We start from the raw sequence: 16,566 nt of genomic DNA, 5'->3' as shown, positions 1-16,566 counted from the left end.
GTAGTGGAATTGGTGGTCCGACAACTTAATCTCAATCATTGCTTCATCGTCTGCATCGCTAACGCACTCATGTAGCCAGAAGCACGGTTGAGTAAGGCCTTGCACCACCTCCATATTCGTAATGAGTGGAGACTTTGCCGTAGAAACATTTACTTGGGCACGTCGGCCTCCCTGAAGTGAAGCTACCTTCTTTCCCTTCCTGTCGGCCTTCCCCGAACACTAGTAATTAGTTAAATTAAAAGATATTACTGATAATCATATATAGGAACTATAAAAGAAAACTATATATGTATATAACTTATGTTAGACATTCTACCTGATCTGATAACACGGCCATAGAATATAACTGCCAAGGGCATCAGACAATAACTGTACACCATCTCCTGCATTCGGCAGCGGAAGAGGAAATGCTTCGAAACCGGGCACAATGTCTGAAACGCTGACCACATAGTGAATATCAGCGACTGGCTGGTTGTGCAATCGTACCCGGTCCCTAGGGGGCTGTACAGATCCATAAGCCACGATAGTGAAACGACCATGACCATCTCCTTGATTTAGTAGCTCACATGGTGTCTCTACCTTTAAAAAAAAACTCTATTCATAGTTAGTCTATGAAAAAACATATTTAAGAACAATAGTTGTGATATTAAATGATTACCGTCAACTCCGGATATGGATGAGGCTACGTAGGAACAGGCTGCGCAGGAACACCGCCCTGCGGGAAAGCACAGAAAGTCGGTAAGCCCATCTGCGCCAAAATGGCGTTGAAATTCTGAGTCATCTCCGCTCTCAGCTCCTCCCGAAGCTCGGCTTTCATAGCCTCCACATCTATGGCAGCTGATGAATTGACACTAGAGGCACTTGATCTTGACGTAGAGGTGTATTGATCACCATACACCTTTCTCACCCCGAGGCGGACACCTCCTACGCCCCCTCACACGTCCATACTGGTCCCGTCCTAGAGTCTCGTGTAAGGCATCAACTTGTCCTCTAGGAGTGAACTCACCAGTTGCCTCCTTTTCCTTCAAGCCAATCTGCATAAGGATAAGAGAGAAATACTCGTGAGCGCACAAGTTATATTATTATGTAAACCTTATCAAAAACTTATAATATGTACTTACAATGGCATTAGCTATCTGTTTTGTTGCGGGATCAGGTATGACTCTATGTCCCTTTGCATCAACCCCATGCATGGAACACCATCAATCGAGCGCTCTATCTGGTTGCCGCTGTGCAACTGTCGTCGTAGAGCTAGTGCCCGATGCCGTGGTCGACGCAATCGTGGGGTAATGGTTGTACATCCACGATTCTCTCGCCTGACCATACGATTGAGCACCCAGATGGTGATAGTGCTTCCTAGCTTTTGCATCCGCGCTCTTTTTCTCACGAGATGCCTGAAACACAGAAATATAAACAAAGGTTAGATATGATGTTATACAATAATATTGGATCTAAAAGTATTTAATCTTAGCTAGTAAAAAATTCTTACAATAGCTTCTGGGGTTTGTTTTTTTGTTTGACAAATGCATACCACTCCTCGGCTGTGATATGCCTCCATATCTGATATGGAAGCTTGGAGGGGTCCTCAAATGATGTGCCCTGTGAAGCCCCAAAAGAAGGTGTTGCTCCCCCGTCGTAGATCTTCTTCTTCTTTGTTCCCCCGACTTTTCTCCTCTTCGTGATCCACCCCGACACTAGCTTGGCCTTGAAGTCTCAGAACCTCTGGGCAACCGCGGATAGAAACAAATCCTTCTTCGCTTCATCATTTGGAATATTGAATTGATTCTACAAAGAATGCATTTCACAAATTAGTAAATATTATACATAATATATTTAACTAAAGTGTTAAGATTCCAAATGTAAATGTACGCGAATCTTACCATAGTATCTTCCCAAATCATCTTCTTCAAAGTCTCGGGGACCTTTTCCATGAGTGGAGAATGGAAGCTTATGCATGCAAATCCCAACTTGCATGGCATACTTTTGACGCCACTTTCCACAAGGTTGCCCCAAATCATCGTAATCCAAAGTCATTAGGGTGTGTTTCCCTAGTGACTTTGTAGGTCCCCTTCCTTTCCTCTTTTCGTGTCCAAGTTCTTACTTGGCTTTTGTAAACCTTTTTCTTCACGGCGAGCCATAACCAATTGCCGCTGTTCCTTTCTCTAATCGTAACACTCATCCTCGGTAGTGTGTTCCGCACTCGTATCCGTATGCACCTCCGCCATGTCCCTGAAATTGTACAAACATACGAATTAATTAAAAAAAAAAACATTTAGGGCGCGAGGGGTGTGCAGCAGGTGGGGGGGGGGGGGGGTGTGCAGCAGGGTGAGGGAGGGGGGAAGGGTGGGCAGCAGGTGGGGGGGGGAGCAGGTGGGGAGGGGTGTGCAGGTGGGGAAGGGGGGCAACAGGTGGGAGAGGGGGTGTGCAGGTTGGTGCAGCAGGCTGGGAAGGGGGGCAGCAGGTGGGGAGGGGGTGTGCACCAGGGGGTGCAGCAGGGTGGGGGAGGGGGAAGGGGAGTAGTAGGTGGGGGAGGGGGGCATGCAGCATGGTGGGGGAGGGGGGAAGGGGGGCAGCAGGTGGGGAGGGGGGGAGGGGGGGCATGCAGCAGGGTGGGGAGGGGGTGCAGGTGGGGGAAGGGGGCAGCAGGTGGGGGAGGGGGTGTGCAGGTTGGTGCAGCAGGGGGGGAAGGGGGGGCAGCAGGGTGGGGAGGGGGGTGTGCAGTAGGTGGGGGGAAGGGGGGCAGCAGGTGGGGGAGGGGGGTCAGCAGGTGGGGAGGGGGGTGCAGCAGGGTGGGAGAAGGGGCAGCAGGGTGGGGGGAAGGGGGGGCAACAGGGTGCAGCAGAGTGGGGGAAGGGGGGCAGCAGGTGGGGGGAGGGGGTGCAACAGGGTGGGGGAGGGGGGTGGGCAAGGGAGGGTGGGGGGTGGGCATGGGAAGCGAAAAGGCCAAAATAGGCCGAAATAGGCCGGAAATGGCCTTTTCGTTCCCGAAATGCAACCAACAACAAATTAAAGCCTAAAACTCTACATACTAGTTACATTATACATCATATGATCATGTTCAAAGAAAATTTGGGGTTAAATCACTCGATAAGTACATTTGGGAGCGAAAAGGCCAAAATAGGCCAAATAGGCCGAAATGGCCTTTTCGTTCCCGAAATGCAACCAACAACAAATTAAAGCCTAAAATCTACATACTAGTTACATTATACATCATATAATCATGTTCAAAGAAATTTGGGGTTAAATCACTTCGATAAGTACATTTGGGAGCGAAAAGGCCAAAATAGGCCAAATAGGCCGGAAATGGCCTTTTCGTTCCCGAAATGCAACCAACAACAAATTAAAGCCTAAAATCTACATACTAGTTACATTATACATCATATAATCATGTTCAAAGAAATTTGGGGTTAAATCACTCGATAAGTACGATTTGGGAGCGAAAAGGCCAAAATATGGCCGAAATTGGAGAAATTACACACCTGAGTTTATGTCTCATGATTTATTGACCTTCCGCCGTTTCTAGGATCCTCAAGTACATTATCCCTTCCGTGTGATCTACACGCATATAGTTCTCCGACATATTTACATCATCTTCCACACAATTTCAGGATAGGTAAAAGGGGGGAGGTCCTCAAATGCATCATATTCTTCCTCATTATCAACATCACCAATACCGAGGATACTCCTTTTACCAGGTACAACAATTGACCACTTATGATCAGCAGGATCAGTTACAAAAAATACTTGCTTGACTTGTGATGCAATTACAAATGGCTCCTCAGTTTCACGTAGACGACTAAGGTCAACAAGAGTGAAACCGCAAGGATCATCGTTTCTTACACAACGTCGATTATTGTCAACCCACGTGCAACACAAGAGGCAAATATTAAAAGTACAGTAGTCCAGCTCCCATATTTCTTGTATTCGCCCATAATAGTTGCTTTCAGCATGTACAGGCGACTTATCTTTCGAGCTTGCATATTGTGTAGACGACGCCACAAGTGAAACACCACTATTTTGTTGCGATCTTGACTTGAGATCTTGACGTTCAGTCCAAAACGTATACCCATTAATATCATAACCCTCATAAGAGCGTACAGCTTCACGAGGACCAAATGCTAACCACTTGACTGTTTCAGGAACACTTTCATCCAAATCATTGAGTACTCGTTTATGAAACCAATCAATGAAAGTCTTGTTATGCATTTGCGTCAATGCCCTCACTCCTTTTCCAGGATTGCTAACACGTAATTCCTCCATATGTTCACTTAAATAAGGATGGACATCTGGTACGTGATGCAATACAAATAAGTGAGCTTGTTTACGCTTTTCTACGGAAGGTGTGATCAATTTTGAACCAATTGTACCCTTGCCCTCAAGTCTGCCCTCGTGTCGGGATGTCGGAAGTCCAACAGGATCAACACTAGCAAAATACTCAGCCACAAAATTACTGATCTCTTCACCCACAATCCCTTGAATTATACTACCTTCTGGTTGTGCAGGATTCCGAACTTTATCCTTCAAAGTTCCCATATATCTCTCAAAAGGATAGCACCACCTCAAAAACACTGGACCACACAGCTTAATTTCTCGAACTAGATGGACAATGAGATGGACCATAATGTCAAAGAATGCGGGGGGGAAATACATCTCAAATTTGCATAGAGTTTCAACTACTCTGGACTGCAAGGAATCGAGGGTCGACGGGTCTAGGACTTTGCTGCAGATTGAATGAAAAAATGAACACAGTTCTGTAATGGTGTGCCTCACATGCTTTGGAAGTATCCCACGAATTGCAATCGGTAAGAATACTTGCATCATGACATGACAATCGTGCGATTTCATACTCGATAACTTCAACTCACCATTTAAGGTAACAAAGCGCTTCATATTCGATGAGTAGCCAGTAGGGACCTTAATGCCATACAATGACTCGCAAAAAATCCGTTTCTCTGCACGCGACATCGTGTAGCAAGCTGGTGGCAAATAATTCTTCTCCGAATCCTCCACCTTTTTACTTTTCTAATTTCATCATCAAACCCTTTCCTCCCCTCTTTTCTTCTTCCTTCCGTCCCTTTTCTGAGCCCACAACTCTGGTCGAATCCCCTCTTTTTCCAAGTAAAGTCGTGACGCCTTAACATCTTTTGTCTTGCCCGGAATATTCATAAGTGTCGCGATAATAGCTTCACAAACATTCTTCTCTATGTGCATGACATCCAAACAATGTCTGACCTTTAGATCTTTCCAATATGGGAGTTTCCAAAAAATGGACTGTTTTTTCCATAATCCTGTAGGTCTATCAACCTCACTAGCAGGTTTACCAAAGACTGTTTCAATGCCCTTCACCTGATTATAAACTTCAGTACCAGTTAATGGTCTATGAGCAACTTCTTCTTCAACCGTCCCATCGAATGCCTTCTTCTTAAACCGATAGGGATGGTCGCGGCTGAGGAGCCTTCGTGTGCGCATATACACATGTTTGCAGCCCTTAAGGTGTGTAGATTTCATGTCATCTAAACAAATCGGGCAAGGTTGTTTTCCTTTAGTCTTATACCCAGATAAGTTCCCATAAGCTGGATAATCGTTCATAGTACAAAAAAGCATGGCACGCAGAGTGAACATCTCATTAGCATACGCATCAAATACTAACACTCCTTCGTTCCACATCTTCTGTAAATCTTCAACAAGCGGCTGAAGGTATACATCTATGTCATTTCCAGGTTGTTTGGGCCCCGATATAAGAAGCGACAACATCATGTACTTGCGTTTCATGCACAACCAAGGAGGCAAGTTGTAAACCACTAAAACTACTGGCCATGTACTATGCTGCGAGCTGAGATTGCCAAAAGGGTTCATGCCATCCGTACATAATCCAAGCCTCAGATTCCTATCCTCATTACCAAATGACTTATGCACCCTGTCGATAGTTTTCCACTCAGGCGAATCAGCCGGATGCTTGAGCAGACCGTCTTTCTTCCTACGATCTGCATGCCACCTCAAATTCTTCGCATCTCCTTTAATTGAGAACATGCGCTTAAATCTAGGTATTATGGGTAGATACCACAACACCTTGGCTGGTGGTCCTTCACTACCTCCAGCTCCTTCACGCTTGTACCTCGACAATCCACAACGTGGACACTCATGTAAATGCTCATACTCATTACGATAAAGCACACAATCGTTAGGACAAGCATGTATCCGCTCGTACTCTAAACCCAAAGGACACATCAGCTTCTTCGCATAATAGTACGACTTTGGCAGTTCATTTCCATCAGGGAGCATCTCAGCTAAAACTTCCAACAACGATGTGAAACTAGAGTCCGTCCAACCAGCGTTCGACTTAATGTTGAACAGTGTTACCACCGCGGAAAGTTTGGTGTACTTTGTACAACCTGGATACAACGGCTTTTCAGCAGCCTGAGACATAGACTCAAAAATACGAGGTCGTCTACACGACTGATCTTCAACCTCGTGTATCATCTCGTCTACCCGATCCCTATCATCATCTCCAAATTCATCATCCAAATTCTCATCCCCTAACTCATCATCATCCTTCTTTTTTTCTTCACATACATCATTCTTTACTCCAGAGCTTCCCATATACCTCCCCTGCTCACCATGCCAAATCCATACGTGGTATTGAGGCCTAAACCCACGGCGAAAGACATGCTCCCTAACCACATGTATACTACTAACCTTGCTCACATTTCTACAATCCAAACAAGGACAATAAAAGTCGACTGCTCCAGAGGATGTTTGATATTCTAATGCACTTCTACAGAATTCCAGACCCCATTCACAAACTCAATCGATTCACGACTACCATACATCCAAGTACGATCCATCTCATTCAAGAAGACCACCTCTAATAATTAAACACAACATTCATTATAATGCATCAATCATTATTAAAGTACACACACTCACATATTCAAATCACACACGTATACAACAAGCTAAGATAGTCACATGTTCAATTGTATGCATGCAGTCAAAGGTCCTTATCACTCCAACCTAACCCATCCTTGGACGTCTAATCTCACTAGTGAATATATGCCAACTTTTCAATTCTAAGGAAAATCCGGCAGCATTTCCCTACAGTTCTCCAAGTACACAATGTAGATAATTGCTTATCTACATATGTACCCAGAGAACAATGTAGCGAAACGATAAGCCAAGATTTTCCTCAGAATTGAAAAGAAGACACACATTCACCACCTAAGTGAGATCAAACGTCCAAGAACAGTCCCAAACCGGGGACTATTCAAGACTTACTCCTAATGAGTAAGTCTTGAACGGGTATCTAGGCATATATGATGATGATTCAAACAACTAGTTATTTTCATATATATAGCTAAATCACATTGCGTTTTCATACAATCTCATATCAACAAATAATATATATACATTATAAAAATACATATATACATCAATAAATTATCAACTTTGTCTACATGTTAAAGTAGTTACCTCTTAACACCAACGACGAGCAATGAAGAGAAAAGAGATACTTGGAACTTTACTTTGCCTTCCTTAGCCTCTTCTTCCTACAATTGACAAAACCCACATTTGCACATTAACCATTTAATTCAATTAACAAAACAAAAGTAACTTAAAAAAAATTAATCATACCTAATTAACCACTCAAATGGTGGAGAAGAGAAGAAAAGAGAAGAGAAGAAGAGAAGAGAAGAAACTAAGAAGTGATGAATTATGGTGCGCAAGGTGGTGGTGCGCAAGGTGGTGGTGCGCAAGGGGTGGGGCACAATGTGGGGGTGCTGCGCAAGGTGGTGTGCGAATTGTAGTGGTGTGCGAAAAGTGGTGGTGCGCGAAATGTGGTGGTGCGAAAAGTGGTGGTGCGCGAGCAAAGTAGTGGTGGTGCTCGAATTAGGGCAGCAAAGTAGTGGTGGTGGTGGTGGTGCAACACTCGAAGAGAATGGGGGGGAATATATTTTCGCACAAGTGAAAGAGGGAAAGAATGAAGTAAGGCGCGCATGCATAGAACATATCGAACAAAAAAAAAACCCAGCAAGTAGGGCTGCGCTAGTTTCAAAAAAGCGCAGCCCTACCTAGAGAAGGGCTACGCTTTTTAAAAAAGCGCAGCCCTTCTCTAGGTGAAGGGTTGCGCTTTCTAAAAAGCGCAGCCCTTCAACAATAGGGCTGCGCTTTTTTTAAAAAGCGCAGCCCTTCAACAATAGGGTTGTGCTTTTTTAAAATGCGCAGCCCTACTTGTGCAACCCTTCTGATTTTTTCCCCTAGTGACTTATAACCCAAATAGGAGAAATCACCCTAATTTCTCTTGGAGAGACCAAGGACACAAAAATGCTAACTTTAGTCCATCCACCGAAAACAACCTCAACAAGAAAGTAGACCAGCATGGGAGTTTGTTATTGAAATGTTGGCTAATGTTACTTCTGGAGCAATTGAAAAGTTGGAAACAAAACTTGATCAGATAGCTATTTATAATAGAAATGGATAAATTCAACTTGGACAATTAGGTAATGCCGGTAATTCAAGAAATTAAGGAACTTTATAGAGTAAAATGGATGTAAATCCTAAAGAGCAATGCAAAGCTATAACTTAAGAAGTGGTAAGCAACTAGAAGAGGTAAGTGAGACAATTAAGGCAAGTAATGGAACTAAGGAAAATGAAATGGTGGTGGAAGTAACTGAAATTGTATCTAAAACCTCACCTTCTCCATCTCTTGTTAAACCTCATGTAACTCCTATTCCTTTTCCTGAATGACTAAATAAAAATATAGTGGATAATCAATTTGAGAAATTTCATAAGAAATTCAAGCAATTGCACGTTAACATTCCTTTGTTGATGCTTTGCTGCAAATTCCCTCTTATTCTAAATTTCTTAAAGAAATCACATATAAAAAGAGAAAATTGGAAAACTATAAGATTATTGATTTGAGTGAGAAGTGCAGTGTTGTATATTAAAAAAAAATCCCCCTAAACTAAAAGATCCAGGGTGTTTTTCTATTCCTTGCACTATTGGTGCCATTAGCTATTCTAAAACTTTATGTGATTTAGGTGCAAGTGTCTCTCTTATGCCATTATCTTTTTGTAAAACTATGATTAAATGATCTAAAACCCATTATTCTGGCATTACAACTTGCTAATAGATTTATTAAATAGCCTCTAGGAGTATTGGAAAAAGTTTTAATGAATGTTGATAAATTCATTATTCCTATCCATTTATTGTCTTGGTTGTGGATGAAAATATCGAGGTACCAATTATTCATGGCATACCTTTGTTAGCTATTGTAGGAGATGCTATATATGTGCAAAATGGTACTACCCTTTAAAATTGTGATGAGGAGGTTAGATTTAATGTTTTTCAATCTTCTAAATACCCTTCTTTTACTGATCATCTATTTCGAGTTGATTTGCATGATGAATTAGATGTAGAAGAGTTTGACGGGGTTACTTTTAATGTTCCTCTTGATACATGTTCAATAGGTGTACATTTTGAAATGGTTGTACAGGTAACTAAGATGGCTCTTGCATTAGAGGCATGTCCTCCGTGGAAGAGAAAACGTAATAATTTTATAGAGCTCGACAAAGGTAATCTTCCTCCCCCTCCTTTGGTGCAAGCCCCTATTCATGATAAACACATTAACCATAAGCATCTTAAAGTAGGCCAATAAGTTATACTCTTCAATTCACACCTAAAACTATTTTCAAGTAAGTTGCTTTCCAGATGGTCTAGTCCTTTTAATATTGTTAAAGTCTATCCTTATGATTTTGTTAAGTTGCTGTGAAATAATGAAAATTTTAAAGTTAATAGTCAGTGTGTTAAACGACCTTACTTGACTGACAAGAGAGTGCCTAAAGGTGGCAACCCCACCACTTTCCCATTTTAATTTATTTTCTTTCCCTATTATTAGTATTATTATTGTCTTGTTTCTCTTTTACTTTTATTTTACTTTTTCTTTTCACATTTGCAGATTGTTAGAAAAATTTATATAAAAATAAATTTATTAAGTCAGATTTCAAGTAATTTAAGATCTCTTTGACAACACCTACATGACGGAGAACATCTTTGCAATCTAGATACACCAGGTTGTATTTTCTTGCTTATTATGTTTTTCAATGATGTTGGTTGCATTTCTCTTTCAGCCTTTTTCGCCTACTCCCTTGGAAGTTGAGTAGTACGTTGAGGACAATGTTTATAATAAGTGTGGGATAGAGGAGTTAGCTTTGGATTGTTGGATTTGGTGTATTGCTTTGAAGATAGAATTAATTTGTATGAAGGAACTGGATTAGAAAATGAGAAAATCTAATTGCATATGACAAATTTAAGGGGAGGTGCTGCCAAAATTTGCGCATAAATTTATAATTTTCATGTTCGATACTGATTTGAAGGCAAATTGTTAGCTTAATTTCACGGTATGAAAAAAAAAACAGTTTTTAAATTGAATTTAAAAAATATATTAAAAAAAACATTTATGCTTTGTTGCAAGACAATGGTTTTTATGTGGGATGATTCAGAGAAGAGCATAGCATCAACGTCTAAGTGTTTAGCAAGTGGTTAGAATGATTAGCTAAGATTTGATTGTGATTTACTTGGTGGAGATCTATAACCATTGTGACACTTTTAAGCCTTTTAATAGACTAAAACATCTATATTAGTCTCTATTGTTTTGTGAGAGTGTGTGTTAGTTCCTGGTGAAGTATAGACTCTTGAATTTGCATTTGGTTACTTCGAGACTACATAAACATGAGCATGCATAAAAATGATTCACGCAATTGTTTTTCTAAAAGCATATTAGACTAAGCCACCTAAATTATTATATTCCTTTTTATAAAGCCCTCTGATCCTTGAGCCTATTTATTATGATTAAGGCTCCGTTTGGTTAGATGTAAAACATTTTCAATGTAAAATGATTTTTCATGTAAAACATTTTACAATGGAAAATTCAAATGCAAAGCTAATTTTCCTTTGTTTGGTTCAAAGTAAAAAAAAAAAGTTATGAAAAAGAGAAAAATGGAAGGGGAAGGGAGAGGATGGATAAGATGATGGTAAAACGTTGCTAAGGAAGAGGGAGGAAAATGTTTTTTCCCTTCTTTTTGAAAGGAAATTGATTTTCAACTAAAGCTCCCTTGATGGAAATCTTGTTTTACACCTCTTAACAAACCAAACAACGGGAAATGAAAGGAAAAGGAAAACTCATTTTCATGAAAAATATTTTATACCCTACCAAACGGAGCCTAAACTTCATTACTAGCTTATAATCCTAAACACAAGTCCTAACAAAATTTTTGAGCTAGTGGAATATAATTTGGTGTATGGAGTTCTGTTTGTGAACGTTATGAAAAAAAAAATTATGGATTTATTATTTTATTATTCTATATCAATGATAATGATGAGATTGTGAAAAATACAATAAAGAGGACTGTTAAAAAAAAAAAGAACCGCACAAAAGAATTTATTGTAGTAAAAGAAAAGAAGAAAGTACATATTTTATTAGTATTTTCTAATTAATGATATTATTATGGTGAAGAAGTTAGATTGTATTGCAAATATTTGAGGAGTTGGAGTTTTAGTTGAGGCGATTAACTTTCGGCATCGTTGTCAATCGTTACTCTACTAGCTCTTATGCTTTAGAGCACCCAATCCTAAATATTTTCTACCCTCCCACCTTAACCTTACATTATAACCTTATTTAGTCCTTTTAATTTTTGTATGCTCTATGTCTTACTAAGTAGTGGAGGATTAAATGATATGCAAATTTAAAGACGACATATTTTATTTCGAGTCGACTTCGTAGGTTGAGTGATACGTTACACCTTAAACACATGAGTGACTATGCAATTACTTTTATTTGCACAACTAAAGTGAGTGTTCACCAAGTTGATTGCTCAATTACTCAAATCTTGAATGTGGTTGTGGTAAGAGTCAATGAAAACACTAATACATGAAGTACTATGCTTTTTATGAGTTGGTTAGTCTTTGGCTCATTGCTTGTGATGTCTAACCATTATTTTAGAACTAAACATTGTTTCTTTAAATGTTATTTTTGGTCATTGTGAAAACATTCAGTTAAGTTATGGTTTTTTATAAAAGAACTTGCATGAAGAGGCATACAATTGCATGTTCAAGTTTATATTGACATGTAGATGCCACATTATATAGTCATAGTTTTCTCAAGGACTAGCAAATCTTAAGTGTGGGATAGTGGATAAGACTTTATTTTATACATGATTTTACCCATTATATTCCTTTTTGGTATGAGTTATGAGACTTATAATTAGTTTTCTCCTCATATTTTAATTTTTTAATATTTACATTACTTATGTGTCATATTATATAGCTCTTGCTACTCCAGTAGCCTCACCTAGTTAGCAAAAGGAGGCTGAAGAACAAGAAGTGTGGAAGGTGGTCACTAGGAAGTCGAAAGACAAGGGGAAGCAAGTGACATATTAGACAGCAAAGGTGGTGAACTATACACAGCAGAGTGGAAGTAAAGACTCAGGTAAACTTGGGGGTGCTAAGGGGCCAAACCCTTATCTGTCTTGATGATTATAATTGCATGGAATGTAATAGGGATGAATGATCCCTACAAAATAAAGGAAGTTAAAAACTTTCTGAAGCAGGAGAAGGTGGACCTGTGTGGATTACTAGAGACTAGAGTTAGATCTCATAATGCTCTAAAAATGCAAAGAAGTTTTAGAGCTGAGTGGACTTGGTGTTGAAATTACTCTTTTTCACCTAGGGGGAGGATATGGATTGGCTGGAAACATGGAGAAATTAATGTGCAGATCCTTAAACAAGCAGAAGAGTTGATGGCTTGTAAGGTTTCTAACTTTGAAGGTACAATAAACTTTCATCTTATAGTGGTGTATGGTTTGCACACTATAGGTGATAGGAAAGATTTATGGAAGGGCCTGATGGATGTGCTAGAAGAAATTAACAATCTACTTATGATTATAGGGGATTTTAATACAGTTTTGCATTCCAGTGACAGGGTAATGGTAATATAATTAGTACCACGGAGACTCTGGATTATGAAAACTTTATGGATGAGGCTAGAGTAATGGAAGCACCTACTGCAGGGGTCTATTATTCCTGGAGTAACATAGGGGAAGGCCAAGCAAGAATTGCTAGCAGGATAAAGCCTTGGTGAATTCTGATTGGCTTGACAAATATACTGATGTTACTGTGAACTATAAAACTAATGGTGTGTCAGATCATAGCCCATTGGTGTTTAATATGAGCACTCATAGTATTCAAGGAGGAAGGCCTTGTGTGAACATGAAAACTTTGAAGTTGTTGTCCAGGATGCTTGGAATAGTGTAAATGATGAATTTAAAATGAAAAGCATATGTCTTAAGCTGAAAAAAGTTAAACATGCTCTGAAACAACTGCATAAGCCTCAGTCTCAGGCTTATTGCAAAATTGAGGAGCTAAGGAGGAAATTAGCTAATGTGTAAGCAATGCCTGACATCAATACTAACTCCACCTTACAACAAGAAGAGAAGGAATATGGAGAGAAGCTTAGATATTGGTCCCAGGTTGAAGAAAGTATCCTAAGGTAGAAGTCAAGAATTTCTTGGTTATCTCAGGGTGATTCTAATTCTAAGTTTTTCTTTGCTGCTATGAAAGCAAGGAAAGCTAAGAACAAGATTACTCAAATCCAAAATGCTTAGGGTGATACCTTTACAAAGCTAGAAGAAATTCAGGAGGAAGTTGTAGGCTTCTTTAAAAGTTTCCTGGGCACAAGTGGCAGTGAAATACCTAGTATTGATATTCAAACTATGAGAAGAGGCAAGCAGGTGAGTAGAGAAGCTTGTGATGCTCTAATTACAAGAGAAGAGATAGATGTAGATTTGTTCAGTATTGATGATGGTAAAGCACTTGGGATTCGTGGTTTTAACTCAGTGTTCTTTAAGTAGTGTTGGAGCTCCATTAAAGAAGATATATATTTGGCAGTGCATGAGTTTTTCCAAAAAGCATTTCTGCATTGGCCAGTGAACACTACAGTTGTAACATTGATTCCTAAGAAGGCTAATGTTACTCATGCCAAGGATTACAGACCAATAGCCTGCTGCACAGTTGTGTATAAAATTATCTCTAAGATTTTAACACAAACATTAGGCAAGGTGATTAATGAAGTGGTGAACTCAGCTCAGTCTGATTTTATTCTAGGCAGACATATTGCAGACAACATACTTCTTGCTACTCAGTTGATCAAAGGTTACAATAGGAAGCATATGTCTCCTAGATGTTTAATCAAGGTAGACATTAAAAAGGCATATGACTCTGTAGAATGGTGCTTCCTAGAGAAAATGCTTTATGAACTGGGATTCCCTGAACAATACATTCAGTGGACTATGGCTTGTGTGAGAAGTGGAAGTTATTCTATTATGTTAAATGACATCCCTGCTGTTTCTTTTCAAGATAAGAGGGGGTGAGACAAGGGGATCCACTCTCTCCTTTTCTATTTGCCCTTAGCATGGAATATTTGAGTAGATGTCTTGAAGAGCTTCATTTGAACCCTGGTTTTAATTTTCACCCCAAGTGTGAAAAGATAAAGCTCACTCACATGATGTTTGCAGATGATCTGCTATTACTTGCAAGAGTAGATCACAGCTCAATATCCAAGATTATGGTTGCATTTCATAAGTTTTCTACAGCTTTAGGACTAGAAGCAAGTGTAGAAAAAAGTTGTATTTACATGGCTGGGGTGCCAAAAGAAGAAAATGTAATTTTAGTTGAGCTCATTCATATGCCAATTGAGAAGCTCCCCTTCAAGTATCTTAGGGTCCCCTTAGCCTCAAAAAAGCTCAACTTTGCTCAGTGTAAACCATTAGTGGAGAAGATTACTGAACGAACCCAAGGGTAGATGGCTGGCCTTCTTTCATATGCTGGGAGATTGCAACTAGTTAGAACTATTCTAAATAGTATGCATAATTACTGGGGCCATATCTTTCCCCTCTAAAAGAAGATCATTAAGGCTGTTGAAGGAGTTTGTAGGAAGTTTCTATGGATTGGAGCAGTTGGTCCTTCTAAAAAAGCTCCAGTAGCTTAGGATAATTTGTTTAAAAGCAAAAGTGAAGGAGGTTGGAATTTGATTGATATGAAGATCTGGAATCAAGCAGCCCTTATGAAGCTTGTTTGGGCTATCTCTTTTAAAATGGAGAAATTATGGGTGCAATGGATTCATACTTATTACATAAAAAGGAAAACACCTGACACACAGTTGCTGTAAGTAACAACTCTTCTTGGATTCTTAAGAAAGTGATGGTAGCCAGAGACCAAGTTCATGCTTATGGAGGGTGGCAATCAATGTTAGTGAATGGAAGCTTTAGCATTCATAAAGCTTATCTTAGAATGAAGACAGTCTCTGATAGAGTTCAATCAATGTTAGTGAATGGAAGCTTTAGCATTCATAAAGCTTATCTTAGAATGAAGACAGTCTCTGATAGAGTTTCTTGGAGAAGGGTGATAAAGGATAACATAGCTTCCCCTAGAAGTGTCTTTATTCTTTGGCTAGCAGCACAACAAAGGTTGGCAACGACATACATGCTACTGAAATGGCCTATTCAATACAACCCTGTTTGCAAACTTTGTGATGATAAAAACGAAACAATTGAGCGTTTGTTCTTTGAATGTCAATACACTAATACAGTGTGGAGCCAGCTTCTTAGAGTTATTAATATTCACGGAAGAGGGCAAGGATTCAATATGGAATTGCAGGCAGCTTGTAGAAAGGCTCATAACAAAACTCGAAGAGCAAGAGTTTATGTTATGATATTCACTGAGGCAGTTTATATGTTGTGGCACCAGAGAAATCAAAAGATCTTCTGTAACACACTGATGCAACCTGATAGAGTTTATAAAGAGATCCTATTTAGAGTGGCAGCTCGATGTAATGCTAGTTGTTTGACGTTTTGTGTTTGTTTGCTTTCCCTCCATTACTAGCTTGTTGCTAAGTAATTGGGATTTGTAATTTTGACTCTCTACCAAGTTTTTTTTGGTTTTCAATAATACCTTTGAATTGCCAAAAAAAAAGGTTGTTGTAAAATATGAACAATATACTCAATAAATACTTGCTTGATTTTGCAACTATTTGTACTTGCTAATTTGGTTATTTAATATTTATAATAGTGGTTTTTTTACTATGCTAATATTTTATTTTGTAGCCCTAGTATTTATTACTTTATTAAATTATTTGTAGGTAAAATTTGTAAAAATAATAAAAAATTAAAAGAAAATAAACAGAAGAGAAGCCCATGACAACAACCTAAGTCTAATTACAAAATGGAAAGAAAAACAAAGGAAACCGAATGCTTCCAATAACAACAACAACGTAGCAATTGAAAGAAAAGGGAATAATAAGGACCCTTTCACTAGAGAAAAAATTGAAAAGGTTGCGTTTTAAGAATAATGCAGCCTTTAAGTATGAAGAGTTGCGGTGATCCAGAAAACGCAGCCCTTTTGATACGAAAGGTTGCAGTTTTTAGGCCATACGCAGCCCTTTATGTGAAGAGTTGCGGTTTCTCAACTAACCGCGACCCTTTTGAAATGAAGGACTGCGGGTTTTTTGACGCGCGT

The 16,566-nt window shown here is 39.4% G+C and overlaps 1 protein-coding gene and 1 long non-coding RNA gene across 2 annotated transcripts; one reads left to right on the top strand and one right to left on the bottom strand.

The window, feature by feature from the left end:
* Nucleotides 1-333: 333 nt before the first annotated feature.
* LOC130589959 (uncharacterized) lies at nucleotides 334-1,340 on the bottom strand. Its single transcript, XR_008967474.1, has 3 exons — nucleotides 1,122-1,340; nucleotides 659-1,022; nucleotides 334-575 (listed from the first exon to the last, which is right to left on the bottom strand). It is a non-coding gene; the product is annotated as an uncharacterized LOC130589959 (long non-coding RNA).
* A 13,912-nt stretch (nucleotides 1,341-15,252) lies between these two features.
* Nucleotides 15,253-15,933, top strand: LOC104901295 (uncharacterized). Its single transcript, XM_010688848.1, has one exon. It carries the CDS (start codon nucleotides 15,253-15,255, stop codon nucleotides 15,931-15,933), a length of 681 nt encoding a protein of 226 aa, XP_010687150.1.
* The last annotated feature ends 633 nt before the right edge of the window (nucleotides 15,934-16,566 follow it).

This window comes from Beta vulgaris, chromosome 8 (genome assembly GCF_026745355.1).
Source record: "Beta vulgaris subsp. vulgaris cultivar EL10 chromosome 8, EL10.2, whole genome shotgun sequence".
NCBI lineage: Eukaryota > Viridiplantae > Streptophyta > Magnoliopsida > Caryophyllales > Amaranthaceae > Beta > Beta vulgaris.
The sequence above is the reverse complement of the archived record's forward strand: the minus strand, read 5'-3'. Positions and strand labels throughout refer to the sequence as shown.